The sequence below is a fragment of the Amblyomma maculatum genome, chromosome 4 (assembly GCF_055883805.1).
Source record: "Amblyomma maculatum isolate TAMU_Amacu chromosome 4, ASM5588380v1, whole genome shotgun sequence".
Lineage (NCBI taxonomy): Eukaryota > Metazoa > Arthropoda > Arachnida > Ixodida > Ixodidae > Amblyomma > Amblyomma maculatum.
The window spans coordinates 130,835,064-130,855,905 of record NC_139347.1 but is presented as its reverse complement, the minus strand read 5'-3'; the positions used below and the strand labels follow the sequence as shown (position 1 = coordinate 130,855,905).

General features: G+C 48.7%; 2 protein-coding genes across 2 annotated transcripts in view; one reads left to right on the top strand and one right to left on the bottom strand.

Moving 5' to 3' along the window:
• The first annotated feature begins 1,039 nt into the window (after positions 1 to 1,039).
• On the top strand, positions 1,040 to 3,534 carry LOC146192591 (ADP/ATP translocase 1-like). Its single transcript, XM_084602488.1, has 2 exons — positions 1,040 to 1,295; positions 2,637 to 3,534. The coding sequence occupies exons 1-2, from the start codon at positions 1,055 to 1,057 to the stop codon at positions 3,377 to 3,379; spliced, it is 984 nt and encodes a 327-aa protein (XP_084458614.1). The 5' UTR covers positions 1,040 to 1,054; the 3' UTR covers positions 3,380 to 3,534.
• A 5,249-nt stretch (positions 3,535 to 8,783) lies between these two features.
• LOC146192590 (U1 small nuclear ribonucleoprotein 70 kDa-like) overlaps positions 8,784 to 20,842 on the bottom strand; it is a 29,368-nt gene continuing 17,309 nt past the window's right edge. The window contains exons 9-10 of the mRNA XM_084602487.1: positions 20,275 to 20,409; positions 8,784 to 9,959 (exon numbers count right to left, since the gene is read on the bottom strand). Of these exons, the coding sequence (XP_084458613.1) occupies positions 9,467 to 9,959; positions 20,275 to 20,409 (628 nt within the window). The 3' untranslated portion in view covers positions 8,784 to 9,466. The remainder of the gene's footprint in view (positions 9,960 to 20,274; positions 20,410 to 20,842) is intronic.

Sequence of the window (20,842 nt, the reverse complement as noted above, 5' to 3'; positions counted from 1 at the left end):
TTACGCATCATCATAGAGAATAGTAGTTCCCCACCCTAATCAAATTATCGATCTGATTTGCCCTAAAGTGATTCATAGGGCTGTCTAGTTCACTTGCCTCGTCCACGCAGGCAGGCTGTACGAGGCGCATCTTGTCGCTGTTATATCAGGTCCATCATATAGCAATAGAGGCTTGTTTCTTCAGTCATTTAACGCATGTTTCTTTATTCTTTACTGAACAGCGACACGGAATGCACAAAAATTCAATTTCCTAGGGTGAGCCTCAGTTTGACTGGTCAGTGATAATTGATAAGCCTGGCGTCTAAACGCTCGTTTAATAGGCGTGCGGACATACCAGATGAGAATAAAAGAAGATTATAAGTGCTATTTACCCTATATTGCGAACAAAAAGGCCTTGGGTTGGCTGTAGTATTTGCTAGAGACAAAAATTACGAGGAAATATTTGCCCCACTAACGGATTTTTACATGGCCCGCAGCAGGCACTATCCACAGTGATCTCGTGCTTACTGTGATGACGTTTCATGGTCAGGAAGCAGAAGGCACAATGAATATGCGCCCTTGCGTGGCGTGATCCCACTGTGAAACAGAAATATCCGAAACGACGCACGTCTCAGCAGCATTCTAATCTCGCGCCTTAAAACGCCTACCCGCACTACGCTGACGTGCGACGCCGGACGGTACGCGGATTCGCATAAACACTGACATGCCACAGATTGAAATTGCTGTCATGTCATTGCAGAAATCCGGACCGGCGACGCAAAGGATAAATATCGGACACATCGTATCGGACACATCATGTTTACACATCGCTCGGTTGCGAACAGACGCCCCCCGTATCGTTGACGTCACCAGGCGCTCAACGACGTGACGTACGTAAGAAGCGCAGCATCAACGTACTTGGTATACTGATTGGTTAATAGTAAGTAAACTTTGTTTAAAAGAAAAATAAACAGGTGTTACTTTAAAAATTGTCTTATTTTTTATTATTTAAGGACCTGAAGTAAAGTATGTTTTGTGTGGTTTGTTTTAAATTACAGTCTCGGACCAAAAGGGCATGTCCGATAAAATTGGAAAGCCCTCCTCCGCCGGATCCTCTGCTCCGGTGCCATCGAAGAAAGCAGTCGGAAAGGACACAAGCATGTCTTTCGATCCGATTTCATTCGCTAAGGATTTCATCGCCGGTGGCGTTGCCGCGGCCATCTCCAAGACGGCCGTTGCACCCATTGAGCGTGTCAAGCTTCTTCTACAAGTGCAACATGCTTCCCAACAGATAACCGAAAGCCAGCGTTACAAAGGTGAGCCGGAATTGTGGCCCTTCCGGCCTAGCACTGACCTACAAAAAGGGAACCCGGCATGGCCGCCATCTTGAATCGCGTGCGTAGCCACATTGGCCCCGCAAGGAATTTTCGCATTTTTGTAAAGTCTTGATGTCGCTTACTCGAGCTGTAGTGACAGCCGAATGTTCCCTGTCATTGTACTATAAGCAGAATGGTCGCTGGTCGAGTGTTACGGCGCCTGTCGACGTAAAAAGTGAGTGCCGTCGCCGGCCCCCTTACGAATGAATGACCTTTGCCGGTGACCGGCGGAATTTCCCTGCTGTGGTGCTCGTACATATTTAACGTTCCGCTTAGGAGTATTTGTCATGAAAAGGTGTTATTTGTAACATTGAGCATTAAGTAGGCGGCGTTATAGGCTGCAGGATTTTTATTAGTTTAAGACCAGCGCGGCGTTTCGTGCGTTTGGGACTCGCATCTTTGATTTCCCCCTCTGAGATCTGGTCGGAGCAGCCATTTTTCTCGTGACCACATATGCTTAATCGGGTGTAGTACGACGCACTCATGAGCAGTATAAGCCAGCTGTGCTGAATTGCTGCCTGTAGGTGCTAGGCTCGCGGAGGTCATTTGTTGCATCGTTGACCTTGGGCGCTGTGGTGTCGTAGTACGTAGTACAATGGTTCCTGGGCGCTCTGCCTGAATTTACCTAGGCGAAGTGGTAGTAGGGTGAAACGTGTTACGCAGCGATTCGGCGCGCAGATTTCTGATCTGGTGCCTGAGCCAGTTCTGTGATCACTACACCTGTCGTTCATTCGTCGCTATATCGGTCGCATTTGATCCGCGTTTGTAAGATTCTTCGCCAACAGTTAGTCTGTAATATCTGGCAAGTGCTCTTTGATGTGCTTGATATGGCCTTGCAAATCTTACTTTGCATGTTGTCATTGTTCCCACATATCTCGGAATGTACCTGGTCATTTTAAATTCTTTTGGCTACCCGGCGTATCCTGTGTGTAGGAGTGCCTGCCTTCTCTGCTACCGGTGTGCGTATGAATAGCTGTACAATTCGCGCACGTTCAGTTAACAGTGCAATACGGTTAAGCTATGAACTGCTACTAATTTGCCTTCTGTTGTCCTTTGTCGAATGACCTGTCCAACTTCGTTGTAAAAGCTTTTCATTGTTACCTGGCGTGCATGTGTTTACAGGGAATGATTTTTCATTTTTAGACAGGCGAGACAGTAGCCTATGGAAAGAGTGGTGTTTCTGTCAAATCTGCTGTGCATTGTCCTGGCAATAGTGTCTGGCGTGCATCTGGTAACTGTGCTTTGGCACTATGTTGACATGTTTTGTGGCTTCCTTTGCAGGCATGATCGACTGCTTTGTCCGCATCCCTAAGGAACAGGGCTTCCTTAGCTTCTGGCGTGGCAACATGGCCAATGTCATCAGATACTTCCCCACCCAAGCACTCAACTTTGCCTTTAAGGACAAATACAAGCAGATTTTCCTCGGAGGTGTTGACAAGAAGACACAGTTCTGGCGCTACTTTGCTGGAAACCTGGCCTCTGGTGGTGCGGCTGGTGCCACATCCCTGTGCTTTGTCTACCCACTGGACTTTGCCCGAACCCGGCTTGCCGCTGACATTGGCAAGGGTGCTGGACAGCGAGAGTTCACTGGCCTTGGAAACTGCCTCACCAAGATTTTCAAGTCTGATGGCCTTGTGGGACTGTACCGTGGCTTCAACGTGTCTGTACAGGGCATCATCATCTACCGAGCAGCCTACTTTGGCTTCTTCGACACAGCCAAGGGCATGCTCCCGGATCCCAAGAACACACCCATCGTCATCTCGTGGCTCATTGCCCAAACAGTCACAACTGTGGCTGGCATCATGTCTTACCCCTTTGACACCGTTCGGAGGCGGATGATGATGCAGAGTGGCCGTGCCAAGTCGGACCTCATGTACAAGAACACACTTCACTGCTGGGGCAAGATCTACAAGACAGAAGGTGGCGCTGCTTTCTTCAAGGGAGCCTTCTCAAACGTTATTCGTGGCACCGGAGGTGCGCTGGTGCTGGTCCTCTATGACGAGATCAAGGCCTTCATCTTCTAGGGACCACACCATGCGTAGGAAGAAACAGTTGGACTCTTGAGAGCAGACAGTGGAAAACATGCTTCGCCAAGGCTTCGGTGCCTGCCTCCCCCACAGACTTGTTGTTATTGCAGTTTGTTTTAATCCCTGTTATCTTATTCCAATTTTTGTTGGAAGTATGTAACCTCTGCCTGTGTCCGACCTGCAGCATGTCTTTGGGGAAGTGGACTGCTGCACAAATGCTTGATTCCCCTCACCAATTGGCACGTAACTAATCAGCACGCACATTCCACGTGTCCACTGCTAATTTAGATTGGGATGAATAAGAACTTACTGCTGGGGAGTCTTGGGGGGGGGGGGGGGATGCTGTTTGAGAGCAGTTTTTGAAGCTAGAGCAAGTAATAAAGGAGTAGAAAAACCAGAATTCTTTTCCCATTCATTTCTGCAGCAACAACAAAGTCCAGTTCTGACAGATGAACAGGCATGCTTGTTTTGGTGACTGCTAGGAAGATAGTGAGAGACCAGAAAGCGTGGCGTGACATGGTCCATAGGGTCACAAAGAGTCGGACCCGACTGAACTGAAAACACTTCGGTTGCATTTAGAGCTTAAAAATGGTTTCCACGGCTGCTAGTGCACTTTATTGCCCCTCAACCACCAATGCAGTGCTCAAAAATGGCTTTATAACCACAATTCTAGTCTCGCATGCCCTTAATGTCAAATGCACATTTTTCTTTAGTGGCGTGCTTGGACCAATAATTGTCTCCTTCGCATAGGCGTGTTGCCTCGCCATAGACTATGCCATAGGTGTTTTGACACTTGTCACCCATGCTATGGTAGGTTACGCGCCGAAGACTCTGCCAGTACGTATGAATCGCCGTTAACAGCAGATTTGGAAGGACTAAATGCCAGGCGTAGAGCAGGCAGCTGTCTCCACAATGGCACCGGCGCCTCGTCCAGGTACTACTGCTACGGGACGTGACAATGCGGCACCAGCGACTGAAATTATGTGCAGAGTTGCGAAGCTGTACGTCTGCATTTCAACCGCCTACATTTCGGTACCATTTGGACGAGGTGAAATGCGGCCAGAAAAAAAAATATTTGTAGGTGTATCTTAAGGCGCAAGGTGTAGTCAAAAATGCTAGGTGGCTGTCCATCGTTTCAGTGCTCTCAAACGCATTGACGTGGAGGCCACATTCCCCATCCGCCTAGCTTTCACGCCTTCGTTTTCGAAGTCGTGTAGCGAGTACGAAGCGTACAGCGATGCGCTCGATGAATGCGATAGCCCCCAGTGTTATCCTCGTGGGCAGATCTCAATGACCTTGCAGCGACTATTTTTCGTAAAGCAATGCGTTCGTGTAACGTGCGATGCGAGCACGTTGAAAAATTTCAGATTAAACGTCTTCGTAATGCGTTTAGTGCCGTGCGCGTGCAAACCGCATGGCAGCGCATATTCAAGGTCGCCAGGAAAAGTACGGGACACTACGTAGACGCAGCAGAGTCGGAAGCGGGGTACACGGTAGTGGTTGTGAACTGGTTGATGTTGCTGTGGCTGTAGGAAAAAGAAAATGCACGGGCCTGCTACTAGCTCTGCAGCTGAGCCACCTCCGCTGCCTCGTGCAGACAGAAGAGAAAATAAAGAAAAGGAAGAGGGAGAAAAAGACGCGCGCCTCAACAGCCGTCGTCCACCACCGAAGCGGTGGCGGGTGCAATGACGGCCTACAACAGATAAATATTCGGCGGCAGGCAAGCCCCCACCCGACTGCGATGACAAATGGCGGAGGAGGTGGCCATTACTTCAGCCGCCACGCATACCACCTGCGCCTATATAATCTATGGCTGCCTATCGCAACTAAATCAAAAGAATGTCCACAGGCTGCCAGAATATTGAAAAATCGTGGACACCCCAAACAAGGCGTGGAAGGGAACGAGTACGCCCATGCCACTGCACGAGCTTTCCTCCCCCGGGACATGCGCGAGCACGACCTCCGTCGTCTTGTTCAGGCCTTTGTGCTAAGCCGCCTTGTCTACTCCCTCCCCTACCTCTTTCTGTCTCGTACCGAGGAAGACAAGGTCAACTGTCTCATCCGCCAAACTTATAAGTCGGCTCTCGGGCTTCCCACTTCCACCCCCACTTCTCGTCTACTGGCGATGGGCGTCCACAATACTCTTTCAGAACTTGTGGATGCCCATCGCGTGGCACAACTCGATCGTTTATCTCGCACCACCCCTGGTAGAGCCCTTCTTACTTCCCTTCGCTTGACCCCTGTCTCCCCTATCTCTGTCACCCATCCCTTGCCCAGCTCCCTCTTCTCCATGCTCACTGTCAAGCCCCTTCCCAAGAACATGCACCCTGAGCATCATGCCGCTCGCCGATCTGCCCGCGCCTCCGCCCTCTGGTGCCAGTACGGTACACGGTCTGACGCCGTGTATGTTGATGCGGCACCCTACCTCTCGCATCCCGCCTATGCCCTGGCCACTGTCTCTAATACACGAGCCCCCCTCTCCGTCGCCACTATCCATGCTCTCACTTCCACTGCCGCAGAGGAAGCAGCCATCGCCCTCGCCATTGCCAGCACACCAGCCCTTTTCATATTTAGCGACTCTAAGACCGCAGTCCGCAACTTTGCAAAGGGTAGAATCTCTTCCTCTGCGCTCAATATCCTTAAGCACTCCTCCCCCCCTTCCCGATCTATCCAACTATTTTGGGTTCCGGCTCACGCGGGGCACCCTGGAAATGAGGCGGCAAATTCTATCGCTCGCGAAATGACCGACCGAGCTGGCCCCCTCCACCCCGGGATGGACACGCGTGACTCCCTCCTCACCTTCCATGACATCACCCTCCACTACCGCAACTCCCGATTATCCCTCCCTCCCCCTCACAAGTCCCTATCTAAAATCGAACAGAATACGTGGCGCCATTTACAGGCCCACACTTTCCTCTCCCCTGCACGCCTTGCCCTTATTCACCCTGGTGCCTTCTCGCCCCAATGCACGCTTTGCAGCTCTCCCCGAGCAGACTATGCTCACATTCTTTACTCTTGTCCGGCGCACTTTCCCCCCGTCTCCTGGCAAATAAACAGCCCGCAGCTGTGGGAGGCTGCTTTGGCCAGCTCGGAGCCGCATATTCAACAGCGGCTTACGACCTGGGCAGCGGAAGTCGCCGCCAGGCGTGACCTGGAGGCCACGACCAGCAGCCGGAAGGCCACCCACGGAACGGCGGCAACATAATTTTACTTTTTTTAATTTTTTGGCCTTCAATGAATAAAGTTTGTACCACCACCACCATCCCCCGGGACTCGACCCCTCCATCCATAACCCCGCTATCCCGGCCCTCTGGCGACGTACGCGAAGAGGTTGCAGCACTGCACACTCTCGCAGAAACCCCAACTAAGGGGTTCTCCAAAGCGGAGGAAGTTAGACGACGACGCCTACAGACAGGTACAATAACACCAGCCCGTTTAAATACAATATATCCCGGATTCTGCGACCCTAAACGCAAATATTGCGGGGAGAAGGCAGGCCTGCACCACGTGGTGTGGACCTGCCCACAATCCTCCAGGTGACAAGAATGCGGTGCCAACAATTGAGGGGTGGGAGGCTGCCCTATCCAGCTCGCTAGAAGCCCAATAGGCCCTCGTGACGCATGCGGATGGCAGCGGCAGCCGCTGGAGTCCCTCAACGAGCAGATGCCATGCCATTACTCTTTCAAAAGACTCACGGGTATCCCGAGCCAGTTATGAAGGTCCGAGGCCAGTGAAGAGCTGGCAGCTACGCTCAATAGACGGGGCGGAACACGATTAGCGCGGCCTAGCTCTGCTCCTGCACTTGTCAAAAGTGACTCGTAGTTCCCGTGGCTGTACCGACCACGCGACTGACTGCCAGTAGGCTGCCCACACCAGTAAAGTCATTTCGGTGAGCCATGCAAGCTGCGAAGTAGTAGTGGTAAAAAGTTCCCAGGTCACTAGGTCGGCTTTTCAGCCGTTTGTCCTGTATGCCACTAAAGCCGAAGGGTCCGAGAGAGTTCAGAATGAAGCCTCTCCTACACACCACAGGTTTTGATCTTCGGCTGACCCTATGGGCTGGGAACTTTTCACCACCTTTGTACAGAACGGTGCCCACGCTTAGTTGCTTCACAGGCTCTGAAGACGTCTACTTACGTGCCAGTCTGTGAACTATACTGCAGTAAAGTCCTCTGGCCAGATGATGGAGTCTCATTTCCTCGCCTAGGAAAGCTAATGAGCTCTTCTCACTACACCTAGTTCGAGCCAACGGGTGTGCACGGTTTCCACTTTGAGGGAGATTTAGAAGTTGACCTTCAGTCTTAAGCCTGATGGTTACCAAGTGGCCCGTGACCACTGTCAAGGTCACGAAGTAGAAGGCGCTAGAGGGGCGGTACGTGTATAAATAGGAGCGGGCTTCTGCCTAGGTTACATCACTGAGAGAGGTGGAGGACTGAACAGCAGCGTGTTAGAACACGAAGGAACGTCGAAATGAGGCCCAAGAGACCGATGAAATACGGGCTTTACATTTGGAGAAACGCAGAATGTGTTCAATCCAAGCTTGGCAACGAGCGTAGTTATTCATGCACATGAAGCTTTTGCTTCCCTCCAAGATTAACCAAAGTTAAACCACCAGCTAGTTTCGACAGGTTCACCGACCAAAGGTTTAGGTCAGGAAAACGCAGAAGTTTCGGCTTGTTCACTAAACTATGTTTGGGATGCGGCAGTTACGGTTGCTTTAATAGTCATCAGAAGCATCTTATAAACATCGTTAGGAGATTGCTGTTCTTGCAACGTGACTTCAAACCTTAGATTTTATTTTAATGAACTCTTCCTCAGTACTCCAGCAAATCGGGACTACAGACATTTCGAAGTGTTTACTATGTGTGGTGATCGTTTCATCTGCACCAATCTGGAGCCCCAAATATGGAATTGTTGCACACCACCAGATAGGCTGAAAATGCATTCACCATTGCATGAATTCCTGTAGAGCAGGAGTGTAAACAGGCAGTGCCGTTCGATTTAAAGGTGCTGGGAGTTACTCTACTACCACCACAATCCAGGTTGACCACAGCAGAATACAGTTGCCAGTAAATCTTCCTTTCCCCGGCAATGCACACATTTTAGACGTAGTTAAAACAGGCTTTCTTCAAGAGCGTTCACGCTGCTGTGTTTCAAACTTGCTGTCAGCTGGAGGAAAAGTAAATTGACTGCATGTGCAGATAAAAAATTCATGTTACTTAAAATTCGTATAGCAGTAGCAGTTTGCAGGTAGACACTAAGCATGACAAGTCACATTTGTCCTGCCAGTTAACCTTCTGAAGTCACCTTCATTGTCCATTCACTTCGACTGCCGACAGTATACTTCCAAACAGTGGCAAGAATGGAAGCAGCAGTCCATGCTCAAAGAAAACACAAGTGAAGCTCTGCATCAACAATTTATTCGGGGGCTTCTTCAATGTCATCCACTAGATGAAGGTGCAAAAGCGACCACTGCACAGTGCATTTAAGAATCAGTCCCTGGATCTCTCTTCCAACATCTCCCTGCCAAAGACTTACCTCACAACTGAGGCTCCCTACTTACCAACCCTCCAGGTCACAGATGATTATGAGAATGAAATATGGCAATGCCATCATTACCCGACTGCAAGAAAACCTTTTCTTGTCCCCAAGTAACTAAAGATTTTGCACATTAGCAAAATTATGATGGCAGTTCTTAAAACACTGCATTCAGGATGGTCTGCAAGTGTGACCACCGTCCCACAAAGAACTTCTGCTCTCGAGTGGAATTGCGCCATTTTGTTTTTCATGAGAACTGCCGCAATGCGAAATAAAGTCGTGAAAAAAAAAAAGACAAGCATACTTGGAATGATGGTGACAATGTTGAGCGGTGACTGGCAAGGGGACACAGCAGACAAGAAATAGGGATCACGATTACGGGACCAGGCATGTGAAGCGCTATCTTTCGGAAGCCCGTCCAACTGAGGCTTTCTGCCCCTTTCACACTCAAAGAGAGAGCTACTGGTCCGTGCTATCCATTCATTCATCGCCCCGACGCCCACTGGGGAGAAAGGCAGCCAGGTGACGGCTGTGCACCACCATCAACCCTTAATTGTACTCTTCGGCACCCCGGTCCGTCTTGAAAGATGATTGGCTCTCACTGTTGTAGCCACCCATGCAACTGCTGTCGGCGCCGTAGTCGTCGGCGTTTCCGCCGGCCGACTCGTAGCCACCGCCTCCCGGGGCCCTGCCGTCTGATGTGTAGCCATCCTGCTGCGATGTGAGCTCACCGGGCTCTGGCTTGATGTCGGTGCTGCCCCGATCGGCTCCGTTGCGCTCGCGACGCCGCTTGTGCTCACGGCTTCGGCTGCGGCTCCTGCGGCGCTTGCGCTCTCGGCTGCGGCTGCGGCGCCGCTTCTCGCGCTCCACGGGCACATCACCCGAGCCGTCCTCGGGCAGGCGTTCACCGGCCCGCTCCCCACGGTCGCCCCGATCAGAGCGGTCCCGCCGCTCTGGACGCTCCCGGTCGCGATCCGGCCTCTCCCGCTCTGGACGCTCCCGCTCGGGACGGTCCCGCCGCCGCTCACGGCGGTCGTCTTTGCTGCAAGGAGAGAGTCACACAGGATCAACACTAAGGTGACAAACATATGGCCCAGATGCCATGGGTTGTAAAAGTTTTGCAAAACTCTTTACAGCAGACTGAGACAATTCTAGGTAACACAACAGAGATAACATGTACGGAAAAGCACAATGCACCATTCCGCTACTTCGCTCCTTGGCTACAACATAATGTAGAGGCAGCCAGCCACCTCAACCCTTGAAACAGCGACAAGTGCAACAAGCTTTCACTAATTCTCTCTGCACTACAGTGTGTGCACCAGCTAGCCCCATATTTCGTACAGGCAAATGAAACATGCCCCATTACATTAACCACCACCAAGTTCAATCATAAAACGCCGTGGAAAGACTTCTTTGAATAAGCAAATGGTGCTCTTCTGCATCTAAACAGATGCATTTCCCCCGTTAATGTCATCATTAACCTGCTACACGAGAAAATTTAATGTCATTAGGTTCGAATGACATTCTTCATCCGATGGGTTCGGGAACTCATTCGCATTCGATCGCGAACCGAATGTGTACTCTTGATGCCAGATACGCAGCAGAAACAATGCAGCAACATATTCTGCGCACAGAGAAGTGAAAAAAATTATATTTCTAGAGTTTTGTTTTAAAACCTGTTAATTTAGGTGTAACATTATTCGCACTGCAGGCTCTCGCGGAACGGCATTACTCTCGGTCACAGCAGTGGTATAGTCATGGCAGCGACTCACAATCATTTTGGGCTCTGTTTCTTGGCAGCCGCATCTCCCCGTATGTTGATCTCGGAACTATTTGAAGTTGTGACTGAGCTTCTCACAGTTTGGACGTCAATTACATGCTCTATGTGTTTCCGTGAGTCTTCACGCTGTTTATCCGCACTTCACTGTATTCAGCCATATTGTTTGTTCACATTTATCAAATTTGGGAGTGACTCTATACTTGGTTTGGATTTTTATGGCTAAAGTGCCACAGCACAGTCAAAAGTAAGTAATGTTTTTCGCATGAATTGTCGTACAGTGCAGAAATGTTTTGATCAGCTTTAAAATGTTACACAGTGATTTCAAATGCCTTTTATGTGCACTGATGTCCCTTAAGTGCAGTACTTTTTTTTATAGCTGATCGTAATTCCCACCATTTGCGAATGACATTATTTTACCATGTAGCACAGAAAGAAACCGAATGACATAAAATCTGCTCTTGTGACAGAGGTATTAGCACCACTCATATTAGTCAATATGGCTGCCAGTCAGAATCGAGCAATAGGAGCGGGGCTGATCCGTGACCGTTGCATATGGTCAACAAAGGAAACAACATGGATCCCAACATCCCTGTGAGCACCTGCCTGAAACTTCTCCACCATTATACAAGGCAGCATATTCCATTTCCACAGTCGAACTCAAAAGGGATCGCAGAATTCTATATACAAAAATTGGCTTGAGACGGCGCTTGCAATTGTGGAAAATGATACCGTATTTGTCATGTAATCAATCAACTCTCCACTTTTGCCGCCGAGAATTAAAAAAAAAAAAAAATGCATTAGTCGGTGGCATGTCCCTCCATTTCTATTTCAGCCCATGCATCCACAGCTCATTTACTGGCGGCGCACCAAGATGCTTCAGCGATAACATCACTCTGTGTTTATCTTTTGACCATACTTTTGATGTTAACTCCTGCAGTGGCAAGGAGTGAACTTGGCAGAGTGTCCGTCCACTTCTTAACTTCCGCAGCCGCCACAGCTTTAACTACAGCGCACGTTCAGAATAAAAGACTCGCAATAAAAGAAAAAAAAAAATCTTTCGCTTCTTAACGTTGGCAGTCGCTGGAGTTTGCTCCGCTATGCCAGTGCTCGATTTCTGGCGGAGCATGGCTGTCTGTGGAGTCTAAGTACCCCGCTCGCACGTGCCAGGCACAGCCGTGCTTGCACGTTGAGCAGGAGAATGAGGAGGGGGGAAAGTCACGTGCAGATGCGCGAAAAGCCGGCGCTCTTCGCCAGTGGGGTTTCTCATTTTTGATTTTTTTGGTTTCTTGGCTGACAAAGAGGCAGGTTGGAAACTTTTTTTATCGGTACTTTCGAAAGCGAGATATGATTAACTGATAAGACTATCATCATTGTGCATCACTTGAGGTCTTGAAAAACGATCACAGTGAACATTGTTTTCAAAGAGCGCTTGTCAGCAGGCTCTGAGAAATAATAATAATAAAAAAATACATGAACGCAGATTCGCTACTTGAAAGCAAGAGGCAAGCAACAGATATTTTGACGGACTCGAAGTTGCACTCTTATGTTGTTAAGGTGTGGGAGAGCAAAGAATAACACGGAAGTCCCGATGTCTTTGCCCATGCTGTTCAGAGAATTAAGGGTCGAGCCTTTTTGTGGAGAATCATAGATACGCGTGTACACAGTGACGAGCGCTCCGGGTGCCAGTTGGGGAGCTTTCTTTTTCTTTGCGACAGCTCACTTGAAAGGGGCCCATTCAACTCTTTGGGGGACAGACGTTTTAGGCAACCCCCCAACTAAGTCAACGGAAGTAAACATTGCCACTCATAATGACCCATTCACTTCAGCAGGGTGACAACTACACAGGATGCTAACAGCGCCTGTCTTCGGCGCATTTTTGACGTTTTCCTTACAATGACGTAAAACACCAGCAGCCAGGGGAAGTTCGCTGCTGTCCAAAATCAATGACATATCTACCTATAACGATCACTGGTTCCTAACAACCTGGGTCATTCACCAGAAGCCGACACATGACATTCCTGCAGCAGTTTTCTTTCTCTCCAAGAGACGAACAGTGAGTAAATGCCTGGCGACTTTCCATGCAGACGGGAACATCTTTCCACGGAAACCTTTGTCTTATAAGTTCTACTATTCTGTGCAATCCCTACTTCTGTTATCTCCTCTAGCGAGTGTGCAGTTTTGAGCTTCCGAAGCAGGATCGCATATGACGATAGAAGGATTGACATACAGTTGACAACCGATTTTTCGCACTCTCAACGAACCATGAAAATGTCTGAAAAAACAAATGTGCACCAAAAAAGCTCTATTTATTGCCTATTCTTCACTTTGAGGCCGGAAAAAGTGATGGATGCTTTTCTGCACCACGCTCCGCTTCCGTGCTAACAGGTCTGCCTGAATTACGCTTGCATCAGCTCAGCTTGCGTCGGCTGCGCTGCTGCATGTGAGTCATCGGCGTCATCGCTCTCAGACTCCACAAGCTCTTGGCGAATAATTTCTGCAACTGTGAACCCAGCGCACAGTTCCAACTCGTGGTCCATGTCTGTGAACTCCCAAAACGAGACGGCCGATGGAATTTCGACACCAGCAGTGCGAAGGTCGTGAATGAGCTACTCACTGCCTGACAGCTGCTCGACTATGCTCTCCTCGTCCAAGGCAGCTGACTGTCATTCAGCACAAATCCCGCGTGGCGGAAGCAATTGCGCAGCGTTGTGGGTGCCAACAACTTCCACGCATCAGCGAGCATACTAAGTGCTCCAAGAAAATCGACAGAGCAGGTTTTCCCACTGCCGAGGCACACCACCACCGCTACCAACCACTGGATCACAACACAGACTCCGTTGAGTGCCTTCTCGCTACCGCGTTGCACGAAAAAAAGAAAATTCTTATAAAATCCAGAAACATCTTGAAGAACTGAAGCCAAATCAATTAAATGCAAGCCATAGTAGCGACAGAACGTAGTTCTCGCATCAGCCCGACCGCGGCGTTTCCTACTCGCTACGCTCGGCAAACACTCAGAGGAACAGGCAGTCGAAGCGATCACGATAAAAGAAAAAAAAAAAAAAAGCACTCGGTGGCGAGCAGCAACGTCCCGGAAACGGAAGCAGCTAGGCAAATAATATAGCCTCGATCCAGCGTCAGTTTAGCTGAGGAGCGGCACGCAAGGGCGGCACCGGTTTCGAGGCTATCGAAGGAAAAAATAGACAAACGAGATGGCGGCGACACAGCTCAAAATGTGTGGCAGTCGGCCTGGCTGGCGCTTAGAATGTTCAAAAAATCAAATAGCCCTAATTAGAGCGTCCGAAATTTTGAGCAGCGCAATACATTGACTTCACAGGATATGTCCTGGGGCTGTGAAAATGTCCTAATAATCAAGCATGTCCGAAAAATCGGTCGTCGACTGTATAGGCGTCTTGCGCTGCCCAGGGGGCGCTACGAAAACGGTGCTAAAAAGTGCCCCTTAGGCATCTGCATACGAATGCATAGAGTCAGTATGGATCCGCTGCGTTAATTTGTATTATGTATGAAATGAAATGAATTTAAGGCGCTAAAAATTCCTATAGGGCTGTCAAGACGTAAAAAAGGCAATGAATAATCCAACGTCAGGAATTGTATGATATGCAGCAATCGGAGCCGAAGTTTCGGCGCGCTGCCAGTCGATATAGCCAGGTGAGTATCGCGCATTCGTGGAGCTCTACGAAAGCTTTACGCGCAACTGAGCTGAAGCAAGTGAATACACGAAACCGTAACATGGATAGGCAGTGCAACGAACCCCTTTGAGGCACAAACAGTTTTTTTCTCGATGGGCACCTTGAGCCGGCCATGTATGCACTGGGGTTTGTGTTCAATACATTCCTGTCCCTGAACTTGTAAGTTGATCGTAAGCTGGTTTTTGCTTTTTACGCATCATTTAGCTGACAAGTCACGCTCGTAATGTTTGGAAATACAAGTCCACATACTGGAAAGTCGCACAGAAAGCTGAAGCTGAGATTGCAGGAATGTTCGAATTACACCGCTTCAGGCGCTTCAGTGTTTGTTGTTAGGTGCAGATATCAGTGAAGGCACGCTGATCTTGTTTTACAGCTCATCTGTGTTAATCACCTTCAATTTATGTGTTTGCAGCTCTCGGGCAAGAGTTTCTGCCTTTTAGGGCAGTAGGGACTTTGCGTATTTGAAGCGCACTGTTAGATTAAGAACACGCGGTGCATGACCGAAATTCCATTGTCAACTGCTGAGTAACTATAAATATGCCCCAAATGACGTCTATAGCTGTTTTCTCTTGAAAGTGAAAGGCTGCTTTTATTGACATAGTAAACGTTTTAAGTAAACTCTAGTTTGTCCTCACCTTTCGTTGCTAAACGTATGGTGCAGTTCTTACTTACACAGCTGCCGAAAACAGTAGCATAATGGATTGTTTCTCTCTTGCGTACATAGCTGGCTGTACTACATAATTCAGCTCTGAGCCGGTGGACTGGCCAGCTTAGAGTGAAGGCATTTCTCTTGAATCAATGCATGCATGCACTTGATTGCCCGTACCACTCGCACCTAACCCTGGTTCGTGTGGCTTGAAAGAAAGAAGCAGAGGTGCATAATGAAATTGTTAACTTGTCCGTGTCACTCTATGACGCAAGCAGCAATAGCAGCGGTGACGATGTTTTGGGACAGATGGTACACGGCAAGATCAATGCTGCATGCTTTGAACATTTTGCTGGAAGGCAGAAGCAGCATTTTTTTTTTCTTTTTTAATATTAGGCTACTGCTGGTTCACAGTAATGTCCATGATACATGACGACTCTTTTCAAGCTCACGAAGGGGCAGACAGAAGCACGAATCAAAGTAGAAAGCCTGCGAGATATGCGCTGCAGCATAGGCAGAGCCGCCGTTGTACTACCCAATCAGGTTTTTCTTGGCCGCTACGAGGCGGCGCCACACTACTTAAGGGGGGACCCTGGTCTTAAGACAATATTTTTTATTTACTGGTAGATTTTGATGAAAATTGCACCATTATGCAGCTTTTTGTGCTGGTTTCAAATATGTACATTAATTTTATGTAAGCCAGTTAGTACTGAAGATATTGGGCATTTTATGTTCTTTGTTTGGAGGTGAGCTGTCAGTAAAACTACAGGAGTTATAATAAAAACTGACGTATCAAATCAATTTAGAACACACGGAGAATGCAAAAATCAAGATTTAATGTCCTGGTTCCATTTTAACCAAAGTTACAGCTTGTCAAAGTTCAGAGACCAAAAAGCCACCTTGACACTCCAGAAAACATGAAATTTTTAAAAACTTTCCTTATTAAATACCACAAATTCATTTATATTTTTGCACTGTATTTGAATATACCTTTCTGGCGCAAAAGGAATTATAGCAACATCATAAAGAGAACCAGAGATATCGCACCTCCAAACATGCACCGTCCTCAATATTTTTATTTTGAGAAATGGAGGAAAAACGTGTTGATAAATTTTTGAAGCACCAAAGCTAACAGTAACTCTTTAAAGCGGGTTCTGACTAGCTTCTGATGTCAATGCATCATTTACAATCGATATAATTCGGCCTCAAAGAATGAAATTTGCGGCAAACGGAACGCGTGGTCCGGAGGCTGCCACCAAGACGAGTGCGTTTGCATTGTGACCTCCGCAAAAGTTGATGCCAAGTTCTGGCATGCGATCGCCATTCTCACGTTCATGCTGTAAACGCAGTCGGCCTGCAACTAGTGATAAGCGACCGTTGCTCGTTTGCTCGTCTTGCACCGCGTAGCATTCAGAAGAAAGTTTATTTCGAGAAGATTTGGGATTCCGCACAATCTTCTCTACGCTGCTTCGCGACTACAGCTGCGGCTGGTCGTGGCACTGCCTCAAAGGACGATCTATCCCGGCGTTGAAAGCTGCATTTGCTCATCTGCACCCTCACCATTCCGTACACGGCAGATCGTGCCACTCCTCGCTATCGCACTGAGCACAACCGGCTATGCTATGCCGTTATCAGGCCATCGCGGACTCGACACGGAGCGTCGGCGCTTCGTCATTGATCGCAGATAACCATATGCGGCGATGCAGCGTCCCCGGCGCGTTTATCTCCTCTCGCTACTTTTTTTTAGGCTAATAACGAAGCGTGAATCTCAGTATTGCGCATTTCGCGTTGTGGTTACGATGGGGGAACGGCGCTAGGCCGACTAGGCCTAAAGGAGAGACCTTTTCAAAATGGCGCCGTACCGCGAGCAGTCGACGCCGCCAGCCAACCGAAGCTTGCCTTTTGCTCACATGCGCTAGGAGTCCAATAGCAGGGCGTGTTTCAAGCAATTTTGTTCCTTTGTTTTCCGTTTCGGTGGGCTCGCTCATGGTCACCAACCGAGATACAGGAATGGCCTGAATTGCGATCTTTCGAATGACACCAAGATTATGCCCAAGATCGCGTATTTCTCGAACTGCGGGAGATCGAAATTCGGCGCGATTTGACCTCAGTTTAAAGGGCCACACGCGCAGATTCTCGTCTTTGGAACGCTGTAACCCGCGAATCAGGCGATATTTTTCAACGAAACTTCGGAGATAGCTGCGGAAAGATCTCAGAATCACGAAAACGAGAGATTGAAAATCCGATTTTCTGACAGATTTTCGGCTGTAAAGACCCGGGTCCCCCTTAAAACTCCAGCGCAAGGTCCCCATCTGTAGTTTGAGGCTGATCCGGTTCCGCGATGGCCGCAGCGGCAAAGTCAGGGACAAACAGCGGTGCGAGATATGCGCAATATGAGACACTTAAAAAAAATAAATAAAAATAAAATGGGCTGACAACCACTTATTACCGTTTACCACACAAGTTTTGCAATAATGCGCATTATCATTTTTTCATTCTAGTTTTTATTTATTTCCGCCGGATCAGCCGTCGCCGAATTGTTTTTTCTCATTCCTTCCGCGCGCGGTTGCGTGGCTTGGAAACGGCAGAGGGTGATGCGGTTATCTTTGGGAAAGGCACTTTCCTGTGTGTGATGAGGAGTTAAATATATCGAACAACCAGTGAAATTGGAGTTCGATATACGACGCAGCTTTCCCATACTTTCCCAGCTTTCTCATAGGCAATTCCACGAGACGAGGACAATGATAATGATATACGCGTATGCCTCACTAGAGCAGACGCCAGGCGTGAAACTAACTGCACAGCATAGAACCTGCTATGAATGAAATTTATAAGGTTACGGCACACTTAGCCTCCCTCTGCCCCACTAAATGAGCTGCAGCACTGTTTACTTGTTGCCTGTCTACACGCTGTTCTCTCAGATTGTAAAACTTGCAGCACGCAAGCGATAACGCCACCGCAGTCCGTATTAAACACGTAGCGCCTGATCGCTTCGCTAAGGCGCAGTCACAGATCTTCGTCACCCGATATCGGTTGGCCAGCGGTTTACCGATGTCAGGCTATAGTGCCACCGGTGCCACCCCGTCGTCGAGATCAGAGCTGTCGGGCGTGCATTGGCCTGCACGACGTCGCGGTGCCCCGCTGTCCTCGCCGGCCAATGGCCGCCGCCGCTTTCTCTTGAACCCGCTCACAGCCTCGGCGAGCGTCTGCTACGGCTCCCGTGGCGTTGATTTTGATCTCTGCTTGAAGCTTTTTACGGCCGCTTGTTATGCAATTACAGTCATGAATTCGAGAAATGAATGCTTAAGGATAATAGCACAAGATTCTGCACTTCACAATTGTGTGCGATGTTTTCCCAAGAATGCATCGATGGCAAAGGCTGCACCTCGGTGCTACGGCTCTTAACTAGTAGTGTATAAACAGATATCGCGGTTTACGTTGCTTAAAAAGTAAGCTGAGCTCCCTCTGTTATCACTAAATCCGGGAACGCCGCGGTCTCCCATGTTTCCGAGCTACTGGGGACCGCCTACGTGGTTTAGACAATTGCCAAATAGCTTGGAAGGCCTTCGAAAATCCTTGGGATAACGTAAGGCAGGAGTGCTGGCCTCCCCCGTTGTAGTGATACAGCGTCGTCGTTCAGAGTAAATTCCTCGACACGAATGATGTCCGCGGCATGAAAGTGCTTTTCACAAACACGCACATATTTAGAATCGACAGTAAAGCCACCAGTCTCTTCCCGCGGTATTGCACGCTTCCATTTTTCCAACAGTTCCTTGTCAGCAGGGAAGCGAAACGAGACCTTCTCGGTCCCACCTTTGTAGCCGGAACGACATCCTGGTACGCAGCAAGTGTTGGGCATTGTTCCACAGACACGAGTTACATGACGCCAACGCACAGCATAACACGAGACGTCGAAATTCGTACCAGCAGCGATGCTTTCTGATCGGTTGCGACAGCGCTGAGCTCCTCAATGGTGCCTTTCAGTGCCCAGTGGCGGCGCGGCAGGTGCGGGTGGTATACGAACCTCTCTCATAGCGTTACGGAGGAGTTTCGTGACCAGAAAAAAAAAGTATTGGGGGACTCTGGTACTGCACTTAGCACACCTCACATCGCATTATATCTGGAGCCAAGGCATGAAAATAACACAATCTGCTTTTTCTTACTGCTCAATGTATGTACTGCAATATTTCCTCCCAACCGTCACCACCAGGCTCATAAGCTGGCACGCAAAGCCAGCATTCTTTATGGCCTTTGAGAGTCATAGCGTGTTCGAGTCAAGAAGGTGGAGCGGTCCATTGAGAAACCAAAGAGAAGGCGATGAAAGTGTTAGGAGAAAGCCAAATTTGGCAAACGCAAGGCAACATGCCGCAGCAGCGGAAGCACAGTGGTGATGGTGGCAGTTACTGGAATGTGTGTGCACTCAGTCACATACATTTCTAAAATGTGTTGCTCTGAAATAAAAATTAGCGGAGTGGTGAAGCTTCCCATGAAGAGCAGACACTGCCTTTTCATTCCACATTTTTAAAAACATTTTTTGTTTAAGTTGGTTTCTGGGGAAAGGAAGTTGCAGTATCTATCTCATATTTTGGCGGATGCTTACAATTATTTTGTAAATTAGTTTATACGAAGGGAAAGGTGCAGCATCCGTTATGAATCTGGGTGGACACCTGAACCACCTCAACTGCAGGCCCCCATTTTTATCTACCATATTCCGAACATTTTCAAGAAAATCTGACAAAATTGGAGCTGAAACTGGGGTACTACAATGCCTTTTCGAGCGAACTAGCTGTATACCCTTTCACATAATATATAAACACACCCACCATTTCCTTATTTTTGCACGCCTTCTCCATTTTGTCTGAGCCCTCAGTTGTAGTTCACCCGAATGAGGCGAATAAATTAAAAACTTTGAGGGGTCCCAACTTTCCTCATTACATACATGTAAACCTCCTCACATATGTGTGGTGGAGCTCAAGTTTTGAAGTGTGCAATTTATGCTTCACAGCAGCCGCAAGTCTCCCTTCCTCACAACCTCCTTTTTTTTAATCTCTAGGCACAGTCCAGCCCAAAAGTTACCCAGGAATACCGACAGCAATCACTGTACATCCTCCCAAAAACCTTCAAGAGGTCTACAAATTCAAAAACCGATGCAGAAGTCCACAGAGGGCTATATCCCGTGGTGCAAAAGTTCCTGCCTTACCGCCAGCTGAGCGAGAACACTCACCTGCTTCGATGCCTTCGCTCACGATCTCGGCTGCGGCTGCGCCGTCGTTCCCGCTCTCGCTCCCTCTCAGGAGGTCGCGCCATCCGGTCATCACGATCTCGACCGTCTCGACTGTCTCGACCATCCCGTTCACCCCTGCCGAGCAAAACGCATTAATATGAATGTCATGACAAGCTCCCCTCAACATCATGCGGTTATAGGAACTGTCAGCCCACATCATTACCAAGGAAGACAAATGCGTCCACTGAAGCTCTTGCAACGCCAACCCATCCCCCTAAAAGGACGACTTCTCTCACAATCCTTCTGTGACTGCCCTTGAACGCTAACTGAAACGCCTGCCCAGCACAGTGCAATTTTTGAACAGGTGAGAAATCACCTGTTGTGCACTAACAGCAGGCAATTTACAAGTTCTGAAAACAGCCTCTTACAGAGTTAACAGGTGATTCTACCAGAGCAGAGGGCATGGTATAATTAGTGTTAATGCACGCACACTAAGACACTGCTACGAGCTCGCTCATGCACCTCATCACCCTGCTTCTGTCTACATTAAAAGGGGCAAACTTGTAGC